The sequence below is a fragment of the Ostrea edulis genome, chromosome 6 (assembly GCF_947568905.1).
Source record: "Ostrea edulis chromosome 6, xbOstEdul1.1, whole genome shotgun sequence".
Classification (NCBI taxonomy): domain Eukaryota; kingdom Metazoa; phylum Mollusca; class Bivalvia; order Ostreida; family Ostreidae; genus Ostrea; species Ostrea edulis.
The window spans coordinates 89,883,356-89,905,728 of NC_079169.1; the positions used below are offsets into that span (position 1 = coordinate 89,883,356).

The 22,373-nt window shown below is 34.6% G+C and overlaps 2 protein-coding genes across 5 annotated transcripts; one reads left to right on the forward strand and one right to left on the reverse strand.

Moving 5' to 3' along the window:
- Positions 1-274: 274 nt before the first annotated feature.
- Positions 275-4,153, reverse strand: LOC125645885 (33 kDa inner dynein arm light chain, axonemal-like). 2 transcript variants are annotated; one of them, XM_056142597.1, is made up of 6 exons: positions 4,014-4,153; positions 3,032-3,174; positions 2,716-2,885; positions 2,290-2,468; positions 1,716-1,880; positions 275-669 (listed from the first exon to the last, which is right to left on the reverse strand). In XM_056142597.1, exons 1-6 carry the CDS (start codon positions 4,092-4,094, stop codon positions 634-636), a joined length of 774 nt encoding a protein of 257 aa, XP_055998572.1. In that variant the 5' UTR covers positions 4,095-4,153; the 3' UTR covers positions 275-633. The 2 variants fall into 2 exon arrangements, with proteins under 2 accessions (XP_055998572.1, XP_055998571.1); XM_056142596.1 differs by having other exon boundaries at positions 275-1,880.
- On the forward strand, positions 3,361-22,299 carry LOC125645884 (ER membrane protein complex subunit 2-like). Of its 3 annotated transcripts, none has more exons than XM_056142595.1 (10): positions 3,361-3,412; positions 10,584-10,697; positions 10,821-10,885; positions 11,294-11,379; positions 11,488-11,545; positions 12,761-12,846; positions 13,062-13,203; positions 17,353-17,463; positions 19,959-20,057; positions 21,650-22,299. In XM_056142595.1, exons 1-10 carry the CDS (start codon positions 3,376-3,378, stop codon positions 21,740-21,742), a joined length of 891 nt encoding a protein of 296 aa, XP_055998570.1. In that variant the 5' UTR covers positions 3,361-3,375; the 3' UTR covers positions 21,743-22,299. The 3 variants fall into 3 exon arrangements, with proteins under 3 accessions (XP_055998570.1, XP_055998568.1, XP_055998569.1); XM_056142594.1 differs by lacking the exon at positions 3,361-3,412 and adding an exon at positions 4,179-4,305; XM_056142593.1 differs by lacking the exon at positions 3,361-3,412 and adding an exon at positions 4,178-4,305 and having other exon boundaries at positions 19,959-22,299.
- The last annotated feature ends 74 nt before the right edge of the window (positions 22,300-22,373 follow it).

A 22,373-nucleotide genomic window follows, 5' to 3' on the forward strand; every position in this document is an offset into this window, starting at 1 on the left:
CAATTAAATCGATAAGAGCGGTAATTGATTTGATGTGCACATCAATTAAATTATTGCCATCAATAATTGAATTAATGGTATCTTTAAATAATTAATGATATCTTCAATCATTAGAGTTATAATTAGTGCTCCGTTCTATTGTCTTATATCATCAGTAAAATCTTGTGTTTGTCAACTAAAAGAAAAATAATTGACAAATGATTAACACTCATACAAGCTAATACAACAAAGCTGTGACTTCAATTAAAATTCAATAAGTAAACCAGCAACACAATTATTTATTCATTTTTTAATGTAAGTAACACAAAATGGAATCATATGTATATATACGAGTTTTACATACGGTACATTGTCTCTTCAAAATATATACAGGACATACAATATCAGATAAAAATATCTGAAAGTTTTCGAGATGTGTGCTAGCTTTTTCACACATATCAACATTTTCGAATATTTTTCATCAGAGATATTCTTTTGTTTTATTCTTGCAGTCAAGTATCCTGGGATGTTATATTTCAATAAAGTAACAATCATCTTAATAGCAGAGGAAACTATTTGTGGTGGTAAATGCAATTTTTCAAATTGATGAAGAAAAAAGACAGAAATTTCGAGTCAACATTTCTGATCATCCTGTTACTTCTTTGGAGCAATGATACCTTCCAGCTGAGTCTGAAAATGAAAATAACAGCATGAAATCAACATGACACCAAAAAACAACATAAAAACCACAGATTTATTTGTAGTTTAAGTTCAAGTTCTTATGTTTATACAAGTATATATACATTACATGTATATATACATGTATTATAAAAAGAATTATAGTAGAAAATGAAATAAAATTAGGAAAAAGGGAAGATATAATCAGAGTGATTTTGTTAATTTTTTCTTATCTACTTTCAAATATATATATAATCAAAAGAAAAACCCAAACGATCATTAAATTTCCCCCTAGTGTCAACATTTGACCCCTCTTTCAAATTGTTTCAATTTAAGCATTCTTTTGACCATAAAAGTCAATTAATGTACTTTTATTATTAGAAAACAGTGTGGATCCAGTGGTTAGACCAGAAAATGGTGACCATTTAAAAATGACTATACTACTGTCTTGACAAACAAAAATGTTGATCATGCATTGTCAAGCAAAATACATTGTACATTTAAATAAAATCGCTAATGTGTCTACAAGCCTTAGAAATACTCTATCAGTGAAACTTATATATACACCAAGAATATCTTAATTTGTTCATATTCTTTGACAAATTCTTCAACTAGCACAGCTATGTGTTTGAAAAATTCTTCCTTGTCATTTCATGACAGAAACATAAAATCATTTTCCATGCAATCAACAACATGATTTAAGTGCTACCTCCAACTTACAACTTTATACCTCCTCATTTTCATCTCCCATAATCATACTCATTTGAGTCTAGAATTCAATTTGCACAAAAATATAAAGACATTGTACAGCAGATGTTACCATATCTCTTGGTAATCAGAAATCATTTGATTTGCTTGAGTGAAATGATATATCATTGAACAGTATATAAATTCATAACTTTTTATCATCTGTCAACCATAAAGCTTTAAGATTGATTGATACATGAATTAAAAATGTTAAATGATATACATGTATATTGATTGAGCCAGCTCTGTATAAAAAATTCAAAATACACCACATACTTTTGAGACAAAAGATGACAAATACTGCATGATACCTTGAGCTGTTGGTTTGTCCTTTTCAAAAACTGCATTTCCTCCGTGTGTTTCTTCTCCTCCACCATTCTCTGTTCCTGTGCGCGTTTTTCAATTTGCTCACATTTTCCCTTCAGTTCATTGACCTGCTTTTCTAAGTCACGTTTTTCTTGTTCGAGATCTGAAATCTGTAATAAATCATGATATTCATTGTATAAATACTTATACATACAGTTTATACAGAAAATACACTTCTAATTGACTAGGTCATAACTGAAGTTGTATTTTGCCAGAAAAAAAAAAAGAATTCAGTGGTAGATCTAGAGGAAAGGGGTGGGGCATGTGGATTGCAATCTCCCTTTGTTGAAATTTTTTTACAAAAAGGCAAAAATAAAACAGGGCAAATATAACCCTGTATACAGTAAGCATTTCAGCTTTACCAATTGGACTATATACAACTCAAAACAGGCAAGTTTGACAGAACACCATGCTAGTGTTTTGTGCTGCACTGCATGTGCAGTCTGTAAACACTATTCTGGTATAGATTAAGGATGATCAACACTTTTCTGGAACAGTTGACCCCTTTGATTGACATACCTTCTTCTCCATGTCAGCTTTTCCCTGTTCTGCCCACAAAGCTTTCCTCATTCCAAAGGCCACACTACTTTCATATAAGGTCTGGTATGCTGCAATTGTCATTCTGATTTCATCTCGGACTCGTAGAAGCAATAAACCCCTCTCTGCACAGTTGATGGTGACTTGGCGGATAAGTTCATCTACAATCAATTTAATCTGCAAAACTTCTGTCTATGCATGTAACTTTTCCCATGTTTTATCTTTTTTAAAAATATAAACATTACATTACTCAATCTTTGTTTCTTACACTATGTTTTTTCTCTTATTTAAAACATTGCATTTTCAAATGATTTACTAAATTTGAATTTCAAAAATGCTTTTAAAAAGAAATTTATTCCCAGTCCTTTAATTTAGACCAAATTTAAGTATGCACAATATGTCACTAACCAAAGCACTGTGAATATAGTTCTCGTCTGACGGGGCAGATTCCTGTTTCCCTGGCCTGTCTCTGCTGTAACCGTCTGTCAAGCTCCTCCTGAAGATTGACAACATCTAAACGGGTGGCTGGAGTACTAGACACTTGCTGTACCCACAACTGTCCCGATTCTTGCCATTCCCTGTAACAACATGATAAAATGATTGGAAGTCTTAATCCTGGTTATCCATGCAGTCACTCTTCCTAAGTATCACTTGAATATGATTTTATGTTGATTACTTTTACAATTCTGACAAATAGTCCCTTTTAAATGCTACATCAGATTACCTTGGTGGAAGAATTGAATTAAGAATTTCATCTGTTTGCTGAGCAGCTTTGGCATCAACAGGTGAGAGTTTCTGTTTTCCTGGGGGATTTGGTACTGGGCCTGTTCCTTGTGATGGTCCTGGGCTTACTTTAAGTGCTCTTGCCTACAATGTTAATTTTATTTAAATTTCCAAATTTCACATGAACTTTTTCTACTTTAACTTTATCCAGTTTGTTAATTCGTAATTGATATATGTGATTATGACCTCCCCCCTTCCCCAAATAAATTATGATATATTAATTCATAGCTTCTAGAGTGATTTCCTTTCATTAGTATGTGAGACGCTCTATATCAAGCCAACAGTATGACATCTATTAAGTGCGCAAATGAGCTGTCAGTTGGTAAGTCAGTAGATTGTTTTGTAGTTACTTTTTTCACATGGCTCGTACTTGCACTACATGTCTGCACATCCCTACTACTATTTTGGCATGGTACATACAAAACATTACATCAATATATAATTATATTGCACCAGCCATTCCATATAGCCTATATATCTGGTAACAGCTAGCACTATTCTTTTCTTAGTCAACAACATTACCAATAAATCAGGGAAAAGGACATACCCGCAAATGTCCCAATTTGCCTGAATTGTTGACCCCAGTGCCTAAGTTTGTGGCTTAATTTTTTGAAATTTGTTGCTGTTTTTAAGCAACATCCACTTTTGCTTTGTGTTTATTTTCCCGTTTAATCTTGAGGCTTAAGCATTTCTTATCTGTATATATAAGGATGAAATGTTTTTTGTAGATCTGTGATATGTTTGTGTATATATGCATGCTATGTGTCTTTTGTCCTTGATGAATGTGATATTCGGTTAAAAAAATCCACAGAGCTTGTGTTGATTTATTGAATGTGCTATAGATAGTGTCGACGTCAAATGAAATTTACTTACTAGTAGATCTTTCTTCTGCAAATTCATTAATTGCCGACAGTGAAACTTACCCTTGGTGTCTTTTTATCTGTATTCCGGCTGACAAGAACTGGGTTGTCATATTTCACAAGGGATGCGTTGGGAGGAATCATTTTTTTTCCTTCTGTAAACCTGATTCCAACAACAGTGTTTTAGTGCAAGATAAGTTTAGTTGCTTCTATGACAACAGAACACTGCGCATGACTTGTAAACAGGAAATGACTAAATGAAAAAACCAGAACCGGTAAGAATTATTTCCGATGAAAGTTTTTCTTGGGTCGAGAACCAGACAATTCAACATGGCGCGTCACACATCCTGGGAAGGTGAATAATCATGATATAGTGTTTTTTGCTGGAATTTTAGTTTTAGGGGATAATATTCACCCTCGTATTTACGAGGAGGATATATGCATTTTTAGGGGGAATGCAAAACGTACGTTTTCTATCTCGAGGGAAAAAATTGGAATTGTACAGCTGCTTTGACACCGACACTAGCTACTTTGTCACTAGGCCGAGTGACAGGCAGTAGACAAGTATTATGAAGACAGAATTAATCAAAGCACGTTGAATTTAGTCGCATTGTGGCTCTCAAAGTCACGTGTTACGTTTAGTGATGCCTCTGAATTGCACTCAATATGCGGTATTAAAACTGAAATCTTTCAAGTTTGTTTTCGTTGATGTTAACAGTTTTGACACAATCTATATGCAAACTGATATATATATAGTATACTATTAATAATAAGTTAAATATCATGATATGTCTTAAGACATGACCGTGTTTGAGGGCGAAGCAAAAAGTATTGGTATTAGTATATATACATAAATGAATAAAAATCCCCAAGTTATCTGGATGTGCACGAACAGCAGTAAAAACATCTTAATTCTTTTGTCATGCAACTTTAGACATTGATCCTCCTTTTCACTGAACGCAGGAAATATAATGCAATTGATGTAAGAAGTGCATTGTGATGTTGTATCTAGCAATGGTGTTTATCAAATGCGGGACTTTCGAGATGCAGATCCACTCCGACTCTTATCGCGAATTGCGAACGTAATTGTAGGGCATATGTCTCTTTCAGGTTACAATAACAACTTGTTAAACAAGCATGGAAGACTTCAACTGCAGTCAAGTTCCTTCATTAAAATGCTATCTTTTCAACCATTTATAGGAAAATGCATTTGATCAAATTACGTGAGTTGGTGAGGGAAATAAATCTTGAGGATGTAGAAATGAAAGACGATTATGCTGACATGGATAAGGAATGGAGAATTACCCAGATACTGAGCACCAATAGTGACTAGGATTGTCAATGTTTTTCCTCTTTTTACAGACCGTCTGCTATCGAATCGATGTCGACTTTGCCCTGCAATTGGTTACTATCATGTGACTGCAGTGTTTAAATGTCAGTTCTAATTGGTCGTTCTGGCACACCCTGAAAGTTCCATATTTACAAGCATAGGAGATCTGGTATAACCGAGGATTGACTCTAAAATAGGATTGAGAAAATATAGTTTACACAGGCTGTCCAGCGGCCCTAAAATTCCTAAAAATTCCTAATTTTTTTCAGTTTTGCTAAAATTCCTAAAAAAATGTAAAATTCAAGGGGAAATCCTAAAAAAGCCCTTATTTTTCATGTCAATTCCTACTTTTTTATCAGTCTTGAAAAATCAAAATGCATTCATACAAAATGTGTGTTATTAACGTAGATTGCAGTTCTCATTCAGATAATACTGATGCAGTGAAAGGCAGTTGACCTGTGGATCCATGTGTCAAGCTTGTTTATTGGTTGTGACTTTGTGATAAAGAGTTGAGATTTTAGGTTATAGCCAATAATAGCTGAGACCATGGAACACTGGAATACGCCCTTCCTGTACTTACATCTTATTTGTGTGTCATGTGAGTTTCTTTATTGTCAAATTTGACAAGGTAAGTCCTTTTAAATAATTAAAACTTCCGCAATTTGGTTAAAAATTCCTAATTTTAGCCCTAATTTTTTAAAATTTTACCCCTAAAATTTGCCCTTATTTTTTGTCCAAGGGTGCTGGACAGCCTGTTTACATGATTTTACGGATTTTATGTAACATCTAAGAATGATGTGAACTTGGGTAGACGAGATCCAAAATGGTGAAAAATAGTATCTATTATATTTTAAAAATATACCAGTTTGCATATAGATTGTGTCAAAACCTTGTGTATGATAATTGCAGATAGCATAGTTTATCTTCTATGATGAGTAATAGGTTCATTTGAAACAAATTATATTTCTAAAGGAAATCATAGGCAAAATGTCATGATTTTGAAATGTCCTACACCTGCACAAAATGTCTTCAGAGTTTCTATGTATCGGTATCTGTGTGTGAACTCTCAGTTTTATATATTTACATTTACAGAGTGTCTAGGTATCTGTGTGTGGACTCTCAGTTTTATATATTTACATTTACAGAGTGTCTAGGTATCTGTGTGTGGACTCTCAGTTTTATATATTTACATTTACAGAGTGTCTAGGTATCTGTGTGTGGACTCTCAGTTTTATATATTTACATTTACAGAGTGTCTAGGTATCTGTGTGTGGACTCTCAGTTTTATATATTTACATTTACAGAGTGTCTAGGTATCAGTGTGTGGACTCTCAGTTTTATATATTTACATTTACAGAGTGTCTAGGTATCTGTGTGTGAACTCTCAGTTTTATATATTTACATTTACAGAGTGTCTAGGTATCAGTGTGTGAACTCTCAGTTTTATATATTTACATTTACAGAGTGTCTAGGTATCTGTGTGTAAACTCTCAGTTTTATATATTTACATTTACAGAGTGTCTAGGTATCAGTGTGTAAACTCTCAGTTTTATATATTTACATTTACAGAGTGTCTAGGTATCTGTGTGTAAACTCTCAGTTTTATATATTTACATTTACAGAGTGTCTAGGTATCAGTGTGTGAACTCTCAGTTTTATATATTTACATTTACAGAGTGTCTAGGTATCAGTGTGTAAACTCTCAGTTTTATATATTTACATTTACAGAGTGTCTAGGTATCAGTGTGTGAAGTCTCAGTTTTATATATTTACATTTACAGAGTGTCTAGGTATCAGTGTGTGAAGTCTCAGTTTTATATATTTACATTTACAGAGTGTCTAGGTATCAGTGTGTGAACTCTTAGTTTTATATATTTACATTTACAGAGTGTCTAGGTATCAGTGTGTAAACTCTCAGTTTTATATATTTACATTTACAGAGTGTCTAGGTATCAGTGTGTGGACTCTCAGTTTTATATATTTACATTTACAGAGTGTCTAGGTATCTGTGTGTAAACTCTCAGTTTTATATATTTACATTTACAGAGTGTCTAGGTATCAGTGTGTAAACTCTCAGTTTTATATATTTACATTTACAGAGTGTCTAGGTATCTGTGTGTGGACTCTCAGTTTTATATATTTACATTTACAGAGTGTCTAGGTATCTGTGTGTGGACTCTCAGTTTTATATATTTACATTTACAGAGTGTCTAGGTATCTGTGTGTGGACTCTCAGTTTTATATATTTACATTTACAGAGTGTCTAGGTATCTGTGTGTAAACTCTCAGTTTTATATATTTACATTTACAGAGTGTCTAGGTATCTGTGTGTGGACTCTCAGTTTTATATATTTACATTTACAGAGTGTATAGGTATCAGTGTGTGAACTCTCAGTTTTATATATTTACATTTACAGAGTGTCTAGGTATCTGTGTGTAAACTCTCAGTTTTATATATTTACATTTACAGAGTGTCTAGGTATCAGTGTGTAAACTCTCAGTTTTATATATTTACATTTACAGAGTGTCTAGGTATCTGTGTGTGGACTCTCAGTTTTATATATTTACATTTACAGAGTGTATAGGTATCAGTGTGTGAACTCTCAGTTTTATATATTTACATTTACAGAGTGTCTAGGTATCTGTGTGTAAACTCTCAGTTTTATATATTTACATTTACAGAGTGTCTAGGTATCAGTATCAGTGTGTGGACTCTCAGTTTTTAGGTCACCTGAATTCATTCAGGTGACCTATTGCTATCTGTTTTTGTCCATCGTCGTGCGTTAACATTTGAACATTTTCAGCTTCTTCTCTGAAACCCCTGAACCAATTTCAACCAATTTTGGCATATAGCATCTGTGGGTGGAGGGGAACAAAAATTGTGAAATTCGTGGTCCCTGCCCCCCTGGGGCCTGAGGGTTGGGGCAAAAACCATCAAAATGAGTGTAATTTTAAAAAATCTTCTTCTTTACTCCTGGACATCAAGAAGCCAAACTGTGGGCATAATTATAATGAGCGTTGAGCCCTCTACCAAAATTGTGAAATTCATGGCCCCTGGGGCAGGGGTTCTTGTGTTAGGGTGGGGCTCTATTGGTCATATAGTGAAAATGTAGAAATTCTTTGAAAATCTTCTTCTCTGTCTCTGGGTATTAAGTAGACAAACTAATAGCATGGTAATGATGAGCAAGGATGCCTCTTTATACCCCCCGCAACAAGTTGTGGGGGGTATACTGGAATCGGGTTGTCCGTCTGTCCGTCCGTCCGTCTGTAGACGCAATGGTTTCTGGGCTCTAAAGCATTATCCTTTCCACCTACCGTCACCATATCATATATATGGACTACCCATGGGATGAAGATGTTCCCTATCGATTTTGGGGTTAAAAGGTCAAAGGTCAAGCACACTGGGATGAAGATGTTCCCTATCGATTTTGAGGTCCAAAGGTCAAGCGCACTGGACATTGAAGTAGCAATATGGTTTCCGGGCTCTAAAGCGTTATGCTTTCCACCTACAGTCACCATATCATATATATGGACTACCCATGGGATGAAGATGATCCCTATCGATTTTGGGGTCAAAAGGTCAAAGGTCACGCACACTGGACATTGAAGTAGCAATATGGTTTCCGGGCTCTAAAGCGTTATCCTTTCCACCTACAGTCACCATATCATACATATGGACTACCCATGGAATGAAGATGTTCCCTATCGATTTTGGGGTCAAAAGGTCAAAGGTCATGCGCACTGGACATCGAAGTAGCAACACTCAGAAAAGAGGTAGTTTATACCTATTACCAACACCCTTTGGGAGATTGGGGTAAGCGGGGGGTATTCTTAGTGAGCATTGCTCACAGTACCTCTTGTTAAAAATTGTGAAATTCATGGCCCCTGGATCAGGGGTTCTGGTGCTAGGGTGGGGCTCTATAAGTCATATAGTGAAAATGCATTATTTCTTTGAAAATCTTCTTCTCTGTCCTTGGGTATTAAGTAGACAAACCAATAGCATGGTTATGATGAGCAAGGATGCCTCTTTCAAAATTGTGAAATTCATGGCCCCGGGGTCAGGAGTTCTGGTATTAGGGTGGGGCCCTATTGATCATATAGTGAAAATGCATTTTATTTCTTTGAAAATCTTCTCCTCTGCTGCTGGGTATTAAGTAGACAAACTAATAGTATGATAAGGATGATCAAGGATGCTTCTTTCAAAACTGAAATTTATGGCCCCTGGGTCAGGGGTTCTGGTGCAAAGGCGGGGCTGACCACATAGCTGTTCAATGTTTCTTCCATCCAAAAGTAAAATTCTTATATTTAAACACAAACCTAATTCAAACATTGGAAGGTTGTTACATGATACTCAGGTGACCTATAAGGCCCCTGGGCCTCTTGTATATATTTACATTTACAGAGTGTCTAGGTATCAGTGTGTGAACTCTCAGTTTTATATATTTACATTTACAGAGTGTCTAGGTATCAGTGTGTAAACTCTCAGTTTTATATATTTACATTTACAGAGTGTCTAGGTATCAGTGTGTGAACTCTCAGTTTTATATATTTACATTTACAGAGTGTCTAGGTATCTGTGTGTAAACTCTCAGTTTTATATATTTACATTTACAGAGTGTCTAGGTATCTGTGTGTGAACTCTCAGTTTTATATATTTACATTTACAGAGTGTCTAGGTATCAGTGTGTGAACTCTCAGTTTTATATATTTACATTTACAGAGTGTCTAGGTATCAGTGTGTAAACTCTCAGTTTTATATATTTACATTTACAGAGTGTCTAGGTATCAGTGTGTGAAGTCTCAGTTTTATATATTTACATTTACAGAGTGTCTAGGTATCTGTGTGTAAACTCTCAGTTTTATATATTTACATTTACAGAGTGTCTAGGTATCAGTGTGTGGACTCTCAGTTTTATATATTTACATTTACAGAGTGTCTAGGTATCAGTGTGTGAACTCTCAGTTTTATATATTTACATTTACAGAGTGTCTAGGTATCAGTGTGTGAACTCTCAGTTTTATATATTTACATTTACAGAGTGTCTAGGTATCAGTGTGTAAACTCTCAGTTTTATATATTTACATTTACAGAGTGTCTAGGTATCTGTGTGTGGACTCTCAGTTTTATATATTTACATTTACAGAGTGTCTAGGTATCTGTGTGTAAACTCTCAGTTTTATATATCTACATTTACAGAGTGTCTAGGTATCAGTGTGTGGACTCTCAGTTTTATATATTTACATTTACAGAGTGTCTAGGTATCTGTGTGTAAACTCTCAGTTTTATATATTTACATTTACAGAGGCCAGAAATCACCTCAGGAGAATGAGAGAGGACCAAATTCGGGATGGGCAAACAGTTGTGTCCCTTTGGGAGGATGTTCTCATGTCCGAAAGAAACAAACTGGGAGAAGAATGTATGCATAACAGAAATCATAATTTTTAAAGTAGTATTTAAATGTTTTAAAATACTTAAGTAGAACAGAAACATGGCTTTTAAACATTGAGTGTTAAGTGTCTGTGTTATTGTTTGTTTTCAGTATGGACAGTGTATGAACAAGTCTGTGTTGCTGCTCTTGATTGTTGTAGAATTGATATCTCAGAGGTAAATCATCCATGCAATTTCCACAAAAGAAAAAAAAATTAAGGACAAATATTCATATTTTATCACGAGATTTAGATGAAGGTTTTTCAAATCTTATCAGAAGTTTTTAGAATTTTAAAACACACTTCATTGTCCATTTGATTGTGAGATCAAGTGAAAATTTATGTCAGGTTTTAAACTTTTACTGTACAAGAGATACCACTGCCTTTGTTGGTATGTTAATTTCTGTAAATGGGAATTCTATTTTATGACAAGAAATGTTTACATTATACGTATGTTTATGGTGGGTAGCACAGGCCTTCTGAACATCAGGGTCTCCTTGATGCGTATCAAGGTTACCCAAACGTTTGGAGGGCTTGTGTTGCACAGTGTTAGCATGGGTAATCAATGGATCTTTTTTTATTCCAGACTTGTATAGAACTTCTTAAAGCCAAGTTTCCACGCTCTGTAAGAGTAAAAAGATTATTGGGAATGACGTATGAGGCTCAGGAAAGGTAATCCTTTAATATCAATGTGTACAGCTTGTCAAATTTCTTTGACTTTTTATTTTCCATCATTCTTGAGTTGATCATCAGCGTAAGAACAGGCTTGATATTTTTCAGGTACAATAAAGCCACAGAGTTATATGATGAGCTCATCAAAGACGATGAAACTAACATGGTAAAAACTTTGTTTAGTTTCGGTACCAGCTGGTGTAGTTGTCTGGCTATTTTGTTTGCATCAGAGAGAGTTTTTTATGCTCCCAAGATTAAAGAAATAAGTGCCTCCTTGTCTTACCACAACTTGGACATTGTTTATATCAAACTTTTGAATTATATAAGATGGAGATTTCATATTAAAATTTAAAGGTTAATAAGATCAAAGCTCTGACTAAAAAAGGTCAAGGACATTTATCAAGATTAAAGGACCTCCCCACTTTAGCTGTAGCTTGTGGTCCCCTTTTACCATCCCTCTTTTCAAAGAAAAATTGATTCATCTATCATACTTGAGTGAACAGTCCTTTCCCCCTGGAATATAATGGTAGAAAACTAAGTTTTGAATGGTCACCTTCGGCCTTAAAAACTACTGTACAGAATTACTACTTGAGGTTAATGCAGGTAAAGGGGGTAGAAAGAATATGTATAGTTTTTGTAGATTTTTATTGTATTTATTTTTATGAATTTCATCATCAGCACAAGATTGTTCTGTCTTGCCTTTTGGATATTATTACTTATTAGATTTGTTACTAACTGTCTATGGGAATATGTCGGGTTGCTCAAGTCCATAGAAGGCTCGACTTCACCTCGCCTTCTATGGACTTGAAGAACCCAACATATTCCCATAGACAGTCAGTAGCAAGTCTATAGAGATTTAACAAAAACAGACAAACGCAATTTCAAAAGATGGCATAGTTCTTAATGTTAACAAACTTTTCAGTAAAATAGAATACCAAACCTCAAAGTTAAGCTATTAATGAACATCTTGGGGCATTGTAAATTGCATAATTCAAACTTTGATGTTTTACTAAATCATCGGGAACCATATGTCACAACTAAAGTGGGGAGGTTCTTTCTAGCAGTTGAACTTGGGCATATTTTAGACATAGTGTTTCATAATTTCATTCAGCTTGAGGTTCCTTGATGATACTATTATTTTTTATACGGAGTAGTCCATTGTGACCCGAGTGCGATCCTCGGGATCAACAGTCGTTACGTGTGGGAGGGTATTGTGGTCGCCCACTCAGACTAGTGGGTTTCCACTGGGTAATCTGATTTCCTCCCACATCAATGATCCTTTTGGGCTAATATCCAAGCTGATGTTTAACGGGAGTGTTGTAGGACTGGAGGTAGTGCTTCACAACTACAGCTTGTTAATAGACATGTTTGTTTTGAATAGTTTGCTAGGAAAAGGAAAGTGGCCATATTAAAAGCTCAGAACAAAACTGTTGAAGCAATCGAAGAATTAAACAGATACCTTAAGTTGTAAGTATATCATAGTAATGTATTATATACAGTAAATGTGTCTTTTCTATTCCTCTAGCTACAGAAGATTTTAGAGACTTCATGAAAAATGTATCGATTGGAATGTAAAATATATAGTAACAGTCCAGAACATACACATACAGGAGTACATGTATTAACAAATTCCTGCGTCCACAAAACACTGATAACCGTCTATCATGGGAATTTCTTTTCAGATTCATGACGGACTTTGAGGCGTGGATGGAGCTGTGTGATCTTTATCTGGCTGTACAAGATTACACTAAGGCAGCTTTCTGTATTGAGGAACTTATCATGTCAAACCCACACAATCACCTTTATCATCAAAAACTTGCAGAGGTTTGTATTTTTCCAGTAAAACAAAAGTCTTCAAATATTTGTCTATCCACAATTGAGCTGGATTCTGTAAAGATTGGATATTTTGGTGGATGTTTTATTCACAATGAGCTGGATTCTGTAAAAATTGGATATTTTGGAGGGTGTTTTATCCACAAAGCTGGATACTGTAAAAGTAAGATATTTTCGAGGAACACAAAAAATGGAATGACAATACATAACAACTCTTAAACACCGAAATTAAGCCCTTCACACACAGAAATTACATCCTCGAGGAAAAAAAACCAGAATGACAATGCATGATAAAAACTCTTTAACACCGAAATTAAATCCTTCACACACAGAAATTCACTTCCTCAAGGAACAAAAAACCAGAATGTATGGAACGCCGTTTTCTGCCTTATAGTGTAAATCAGCCTTACGTTATGTCGATTCATCTTTATATTATGTGGTTACATCATTACGTTATGTGGTTACATTACTACGTTATGTGGTTACATCATTATGTTATGTGATTACATCATTACGTTATGTGGTTACATCATTATGTTATGTCGATACCTCTTTATGTTATGTGGTTACATCATTACGTTATGTGGTTACATCATTACGTTATGCCGATACTTCTTTATGTTATGTGCAAACATCATTATGTTATGATAAACGTTCAAGTGATCGAGATTGATACAGATGCAAAATAGCACGCTAAAATTCACAGATTCAAACAGTGTGTTTCCAGGATTACTTTTAAAATGAAATTGGGTTAGGGATGGTGACTGATTTGTGCCATTTTAGTTATTTCGAGGTGAAAAGACGACAAAACGATGATTAGCGACTTTCGCCTCTAAAAAAAAACGAAAGACAACAAAATACATGTACAGGTTTCCCCGTTAGAAATTTGCTGATGGTTGTGGATAATCATTAATTACACATACAAAGAAGGAAACATTTAGAATTAAATTATGGTGCTCAGATAATTGTATTCTACTGAAGAAATCTTTTTGTGTGAATGTTATACCAGGCACGTTAAAACAGGGGGTTGGGGTTGGCAGGGTGCCTAGTCTGTCCCCTTTTTACAATTACTTTTTCGTTATTTTAACACACAAATCCCATATTTTCTACATGCAAAGTGCGATTGATTTGCTGCCTCCTCCCCATTTTTTAAAAGTAATAATGAAAGGCAGTTGATGTTTGAAGTGCTGAATTGATTGATGAATTACATATATTGTTTAACGTCCCCCTCGAGAATATTTCACTGAATATGGAGACGTCACCATTTTCGGTGAAGGGCTGCAAAATTTAGGCCTATGTTCGGCGCTTACGACCTTTGAGCAGGGAGGGATCTTTTTCGTGCCACACCTGCTGTAACACGGGACCTCGGATTTTACGGTGTCATCCGAAGGACTGCCCCATTATGTCAAGCAAGGGCTACTGAGTACCTATTCTAATCCGGATCCCCACGGGAAGTGCTGAATTGAAGAATACGTGTAGTGAACTAATCTTTGCCCCCCCCCCCCCCCCTCCTACGATTTATAAGATAAAGAGATTTGAATGAACAGAAGTAGTTTATTGCTTGTCAACAATTTTAATGCAAGTGCGAAGTGAACCCCGGCTGACCCTTCCCCTACTTTAAAAAACAATGCTACGTGCCTCTATATCTCAATTTCAAGAAGGAATTGTTAAACTTAGAGTTTCGTGCAATTTGAGAGAGTTTTAGTACTTTACAATTGAATATTTTTATGTCCAAACCCAAACTATCAATTTAAAAAAAAAAATTCTAATTGAATTCAAATATGAACACCGATGTCACTCTTGTAAGTTTCCACTATATTGTAAATACAAAATTTTTCAATAGTTGAAATTCATGAATGCTTGTAAGCTAACACTAAGTGATCAATGTTCTTTCCTCCTGTCGAATGACATTGTACATTGAAATAGGACTCTCTCTCTCTCTCTCTCTCTCTCTCTCTCTCTCTCTCTCTCTCTCTCTCTCACATGTATGTACATGTACATGCAAAGTGACGGTAAATAATTGTCAATCCCGAAGAGACAACCAGAGGCGGATCCAGGAATTGAGCCACTTTGTGAGGCAGTGGGTCCAGGGGGCGAAGTCCCCGGCAGCTCCTGGATTTTACAGATTTTATGGGGCTTGAAATATTTCTCCTTTCAAGTCATTTGTACTATTTTCTATCATTCTACTAAGGTGAAATTAATAAAATGACCCAAATTTTAGGGGGGTTTTGGAAAAAATTAAGTTCTCCCAATAAAGTAATTCAAGAAATCAAAGGATTTTGTCATTTATTTCTCCGGGAGTGGAAGAAATTATTGCTCCTTTTATCGTTTAGTACATTTTCTGAAATAAGATACCACGATTTACCTTAAATTTGAAAATTTAGGGGGGGGGGGGGGGGGCTGCTCCCCCTCTAAATCCGTCACTGACAACAAAGTTTGAAAACTGCACTATATTCCCTCTTATATACATGTACATATTTTTTGTGTAATCAAATGTCTATTTTGGATTGTGCATGTCATACCCGTATTTTCACCCCCAAAATGTATGTTATCGATTATTAATCTTGCTTGTATATGATTATCTGTAAATATTGAATTGTGCATGCAATTTATCCAAATACATACACTGTGTACATGCACATGCATTATCAAAAACTGCAAAAACCTTGAGCGGTCAAGCATTGAATAAGGGGAAAATATTCGACTTTAATATTTCCCGATTCAACTTGAGACATACTTATTGGCACGGGTTTTCAGGTCCCTGTATAATGGGATCACAACTGTCGAGATAAAAATGGAATTTATGATTTTGTTTCGTAGATTTATCAGCAGAACGAGCATCTAACATTTTAAAAGTACACATACATGTAAATAGCTGTCTGCATTTAATGCGTTTTCTAGGTAAGCATGCTATGTGCATTACTTATGTGTATGTACTGTATTTTGCAAGCATTGAATGTGTTGTATGTATACGATGCTCTTTGTGTATTTCATTCTATCAGTATGCAAGTGGCAAATAATTTCTTCGCATTTATTTCATGTTATTTAATTGATACAGTCGCTAATTTCATTTTGTCGTCTTTTCGCCTCGAAATAACGAAAAGACGACAAATTTTAAAAAGGGCACAGGCAAAACAATGTTATAATTCTGAAAACACAACGTTTGAATTTAAGCGCGCCATTTTGCATCACTTTCGATCTCGATCACTTGAAAGTTTATCATAACATAATGATGTTTGCACATAACATAATGATGTAACCACATAACATAATGATGTAACCACATAACATAATGATGTAACCACATAACATAATGATGTTACCACATAACATAAAGAAGTATCGACATAACGTAATGATGTTACTACATAACATAATGATGTAACCACATAACATCAGGGCCGTAAGTAGGGTTCTAAATCAGGGGAGGCAGGGGATTGGGGGCCGCCGATTGACTTTACGACTGAAAATGACACTTTTTAAATCCCAATTTATCATGTTTGTGTTTCATTTGTACTATGTAAAGAATCGTAATATGGTGTCAAAGACAAAGGTGCTTGTCTTCATTTTAAACATATATCCTATAATATAACATTTATATAATTTTATTTTCTTTTTTGCCAAAAAATCAGACGAGGCAGTTGCCTCGTCTGCCTCATCGGCAGTTACGGCCCTGAACATAATGATGTAACCACATAACATAATGATGTAACCACATAACATAATGATGTAACGACATAATGTAATTATGTAACCACATAACGTAATGATGTAACCACATAAAATAAAGAGGTATCGACATAACGTAATGATGTAACCACATAATATAAAGATGTATCGACATAACGTAAGGCTGATTTACACTATAAGGCAGAAACGGCGTTCCATAAGAATGACAATGCATGACGACAACTCTTCATCCCTGAAATTAAATCCCCTACAAACACACATACTTAACAAACACACATACTTATATTTATCTTAAAACAAGAAAATTATACCCCATGAAAATAAATGATTTTTCAGCATTTGATAATTAAACCGATTTTGTAATTTTATCCAGACCTTGATTCTACATGTATTTTCTTGTCTTACATGTACATATGGCAAAGTCAAGATTTTCTTGCTTTTCATTTTCAGATTAAATACACGATGGGTGACCCAGACAATATGGCCATTGCCAGGACCTACTTTGCACAGGCCATTAAACTGAATCCTAATAGCGTGCGATCACTGTATGGCTGCTTCCTGGTAAGACTTGATTGTGTACAGATTGTATATATGCATGTACTAAATGTATATGTAACCAGTACAGTCAAACCTTGTTATCTGAACTTGATGGGACTGAGGAAAAAACTTTGAGATATCAAAGGATTCGAGATACTTAAAGAATAAATGGCATATCCATATAACATATCCATGGTATTCGAGATATTGGTGTTCGAGATACCTAAATTCAACTGTGTATGGTTTTAACAGGATAGAACTTTAGAAAATTGTATCCAGAAAAAAAGGATGCTAACTACAGGAGAACAAGATTATGTACTGTATAGGGGGAAAATAAATCATGGTGGAAATTTTTGCTATATTCGCGGTCTAGACAAATCCGCGAATTTAAGCAACTGTGAATTTTTGTATTATTCTTTAATACACAATGTGTTTAAAAAGAGAGGGTGGCTTATATGGATTCGAATCTGCGAATTTATGAACCTGCAAATGTGTCTAAAATGAAAAAAAATGCGAAAATTACAACCCATGAAATTATTCCCCTATACAGTAGTTCAGGAAGAATTACCCATAGTTGTTGCTGTCAATAAGGTGTAAACTCCCGTTTTCATAGTTTGTAAAATGACCATTTAGATATACTAGGGATCAAAGTTATTGATGTTTGAAAGATGCTGTATACAGTGTGTCTTGTCAGACTTGCATATTTTGATCACATCCAAAAGAGGAAGGTTCCCATTTATTTTGAGGTCAAAAGGTCAAAGGTCAAGGTCTCTTTTTCTCTATATACTGTAGATTTTAGCTTGCCTCTAACTTTTATACATGTACTTGCTGGTGCATGTTTGTCAGACTTCAAGTCCTGATGACATTCAAGATGCATGTTGCTTTTGAAATCCAAAGGTCAAGGTCATTATCACACTAAATACCTATTGCGGCCATTCAATGCTTCATACTTGTAAACTATATTAAATACGTGCATGTTTTTACTTCGTGAATGCAAGCGTGCATAATTTTCCAAACTGCAACTCGACCATTCACATCTTTGATGCATTTTAGCGATTTTTTTCTCATATATTCATGTTATTTTAAAAACAAAATGCAGTTGGTAATATATATTCATTATATAATGAATAACATGTACTGTTATCCAATCTTAATTCTGGTAAACTAATGCAATCATCACGCTTAAATGAGCTACAAAGTCGTTGTAGATATATGTACGAATCTTCATTCAGCTCAGGCCACTGGTGACTGAACCCATCTGTGGACAATACCTTGGCTATGTTTCTATGTATACATGGCTACAACATGACAATACATTGAAGACAAATACACACACTTCAAAATTTCTCTTTGGCTGAGTGGTTAGAGCATCGCGCTCAAAATCACACGGCCTCTCACCTCTGTCGGCGTGGGTTGGAATCCCGCTCCTGCCGGTAAGTGAGAAAGTTTCCCAGTTTACTCTTGGAAGGTCAGTGGTCTCTTCCCAGGTACATTGTATCTGGGTTCTCTCTTCCACCAATAAAAACTGGGCACCACCAATATAAACTGGGCACCACCAGATGACTGAAAAATTGTTGAGTGTGGCGGAAAACATCAATCAATCAAAATTTCTCGCATCACTTGTGTGTGACATCATAGTTGTTTCAGGTCAGTGTATCCTACAGGATTGCTCAAAATCATGCAAGTTTTATTTCTCATATATTTTGTTATTTAAAAAGGGCAGCCAGTAAGATATATTTCTTACATTGTTTATAGTTGACCTAATATGGTTTACACATATTCAGTAAATTTCATATATTTTTCTTGCCACATACGAAATTTATACCATATTAAGTCTTCTACAAACCTTGTAACAAATAATACAACACACACATATATGAAATTTATGCCTTATCTCTTACAAACCATCTTGTAATAGACGGTTTACATCATTTGTTTCTCTTCGATATAATTCAGATGTGTCTGTTTTTAGGCATCTTGTAATAGATGGTTTACATCATTTGTTTCTCTTCGATATAATTCAGATGTGTCTGTTTTTAGGCATCTTGTAATAGATGGTTTACATCATTTGTTTCTCTTCGATATAATTCAGATGTGTCTGTTTTAGGCATCATGTAATAGACGGTTTACATCATTTGTTTCTCTTCGATATAATTCAGATGTGTCTGTTTTAGGCATCTTGTAATAGACGGTTTACATCATTTGTTTCTCTTCGATATAATTCAGATGTGTCTGTTTTAGGCATCTTGTAATAGATGGTTTACATCATTTGTTTCTCTTCGATATAATTCAGATGTGTCTGTTTTAGGCATCTTGTAATAGATGGTTTACATCATTTGTTTCTCTTCGATGTAATTCAGATGTGTCTGTTTTTAGGCATCATGTAATAGATGGTTTACATCATTTGTTTCTCTTCGATGTAATTCAGATGTGTCTGTTTTGATATAATTCAGATGTGTCTGTTTTGATATAATTCAGATGTGTCTGTTTTGATATAATTCAGATGTGTCTGTTTTTAGGCATCATGTAACTTAGCTGCTAGTTCAAATAGGAAGGACAAACAGAGTAATATCAAATACGCCGCATGGGCTGCCCAACAACTGAAAGAAAAATACACAGTGAGTCCTTGTTTTCATGTCAGTTTAATGATGATTCATGTCAGTTTGACGATGATTCATGTCAGTTTAACGATGATTCATGTCAGTTTAACGATAAATCATGTCAGTTTAATGATGAATCATGTCAGTTTAACGATGATTCATGTCAGTTTAATGATAGTTTATGTCAGTTTAATGATAGTTCATGTCAGTTTAATGATAATCCATGTCAGTTTGATTATGATTCATGTCAGTTTAACAGTGATTTTTTAAGGCCCATTTTTGGTCCGAATTTCGGCCCTTTCCCCTCCTAAAAATTGCCATTTTCCCCCAATTTAGCTTGCATTTTCCCCAATAATAAATTTATGAAAGGAAAACATTTAAAAAAAAAAAAAAAATAAACATTCCATGTGAATTATATACTTGAGACTTAACAAAGAGTTATGGGAATGATTTGGATAGAATAGCTGAAAATTTTAACAGGTTGAAGAAAATTAGATGTGTAAAATAAAGATGATATAATGTTTGATATAAATGTTGAACTTATTTAAAATATAATTGATTTTTCCGAATTTGACTGAAATGTCGACAATTTTTTCCGATTTGAAAGCCACAGGACCCTCGTAAAAATGTAGAAAAATCACTGGTTTAATGATAAATCATGTCAGTTTAATGATAAATCATGTCAGTTTAACGATGATTCATGGCAGTTTAATGATGATTCATGTCAGTTTAATGATAGTTCATGTCAGTTTAATGATAAATCATGTCAGTTTAATGATAAATCATGTCAGTTTAACGATGATTCATGTCAGTTTAATGATAGTTCATGTCAGTTTAATGATAGTTCATGGCAGTTTAATGATAAATCATGTCAATTTAATGATAGTTCATGTCAATTTAATGATAGTTCATATCAGTTTGATGATAATTTAATTCATGTCAGGTTTCCTTTACATGAACAATACATATCACACTAGATGTTTACATATCACACTAGATGTTCGTCTGATGTTTACATATCACACTAGATGTTCATCTGATGTTTACATATCACGCTAGATGTTTACATATCACACTAGATGTTTACATATCACACTAGATGTTTACTTATCACACTAGATGTTTACATATCACACTAGATGTCTACATATCATGCTAGATGTTTACATATCACACTAGATGTTTACATATCACACTAGATGTTTACATATCACACTAGATGTTTACATATCACACTAGATGTTCATCTGATGTTTACTTGTGACACTAGGTGTTCATCTGATGTTTACATATCACACTAGATGTTCATCTTATGTTTAAGCATCACACTAGATGTTTACATATCACACTAGATGTTCATCTGATGTTTACATATCACACTAGGTGTTCATCTGATGTTTACATATCACACTAGATGTTTACATATCACACTAGATGTTCATCTGATGTTTACATATCACACTAGATGTTTACATATCACACTAGATGTTTACTTCTCACACTAGGTGTTCATCTGATGTTTACATATCACACTAGGTGTTCATCTTATGTTTGGTTCCAAGTTTGTTTTGTTTTAGTCACATAATTTACCTATGTATTTTTTGATTCAGACAGTGCAGCCAGAGGATCTGACCAATCAGACTAGGGTTTTGGAGTCCATAGAACGAGTGCTTGAGTCTCTCACAGAGAAAACAGCAAATTGAACACACCCGTTATCATTCTTAACAATGTGGATCTGTGTGTAGTCATCAGACATCTATACCAACAACCACAGATTTTATTACCTCATTCATTATCCTCTTAAAACAGAAGACAATAACAGCCGACATTGTACATGTACTGGAAGCCGTGAGCATTTTCCCGGATTAAAGAATGTACTTTGCAATTTACGGCATGCACATAGAGCATGGATAAAATTAATGTTCAAACTATGATGCAGTAAGCAGGACTTCTGAAATGTTGTTTTATTAGGAGAGTAGTTTTATGTACTGTACATTGTATATGATTGACCATTGTTTCTGCATTATTTCTATAGAAACCTTTTCCTGGATGCACCAAGTTGTTACTTTGTCACAGTTTCGATTCATGATGTACTTATTTTGTTGGTCAGTAGAATGGAAAACTAGTTCCTTTTTTCACCATCAGACATCAATTGTATCAAGAGAAGTGTAGGTACACATTGATTTCATCAATTACTGATTTCACTAATTATAGATTTCAGAGTATGAGTGTCCTGAAATAAAGGATGGTTTTACATTTAGCAGGTATTGTTTACTTTCTGATCATCCCTACACAACATAGTTATTGTTTAGGTGTGATGCTCTAGTGCCATCA

Bases quoted from the DNA above. Each gene is read 5' to 3' on its own strand.
- LOC125645885 (XM_056142596.1), bottom strand. From the start codon at position 4,094: ATGATTCCTCCCAACGCATCCCTTGTGAAATATGACAACCCAGTTCTT. The intron at 2,886-3,031 runs GTAATCTGATGT...ATGTTGTTACAG, and splicing joins AATTCAATTCTTCCACCAAG to GGAATGGCAAGAATCGGGAC. The intron at 2,469-2,715 runs GTTAGTGACATA...AATTGATTGTAG, and splicing joins ACTATATTCACAGTGCTTTG to ATGAACTTATCCGCCAAGTC.
- LOC125645884 (XM_056142593.1), top strand. From the start codon at position 4,242: ATGAAAGTTTTTCTTGGGTCGAGAACCAGACAATTCAACATGGCGCGT. The intron at 10,886-11,293 runs GTAAATCATCCA...TTTTTATTCCAG, and splicing joins GTAGAATTGATATCTCAGAG to ACTTGTATAGAACTTCTTAA. The intron at 12,847-13,061 runs GTAAGTATATCA...ATTTCTTTTCAG, and splicing joins TTAAACAGATACCTTAAGTT to ATTCATGACGGACTTTGAGG.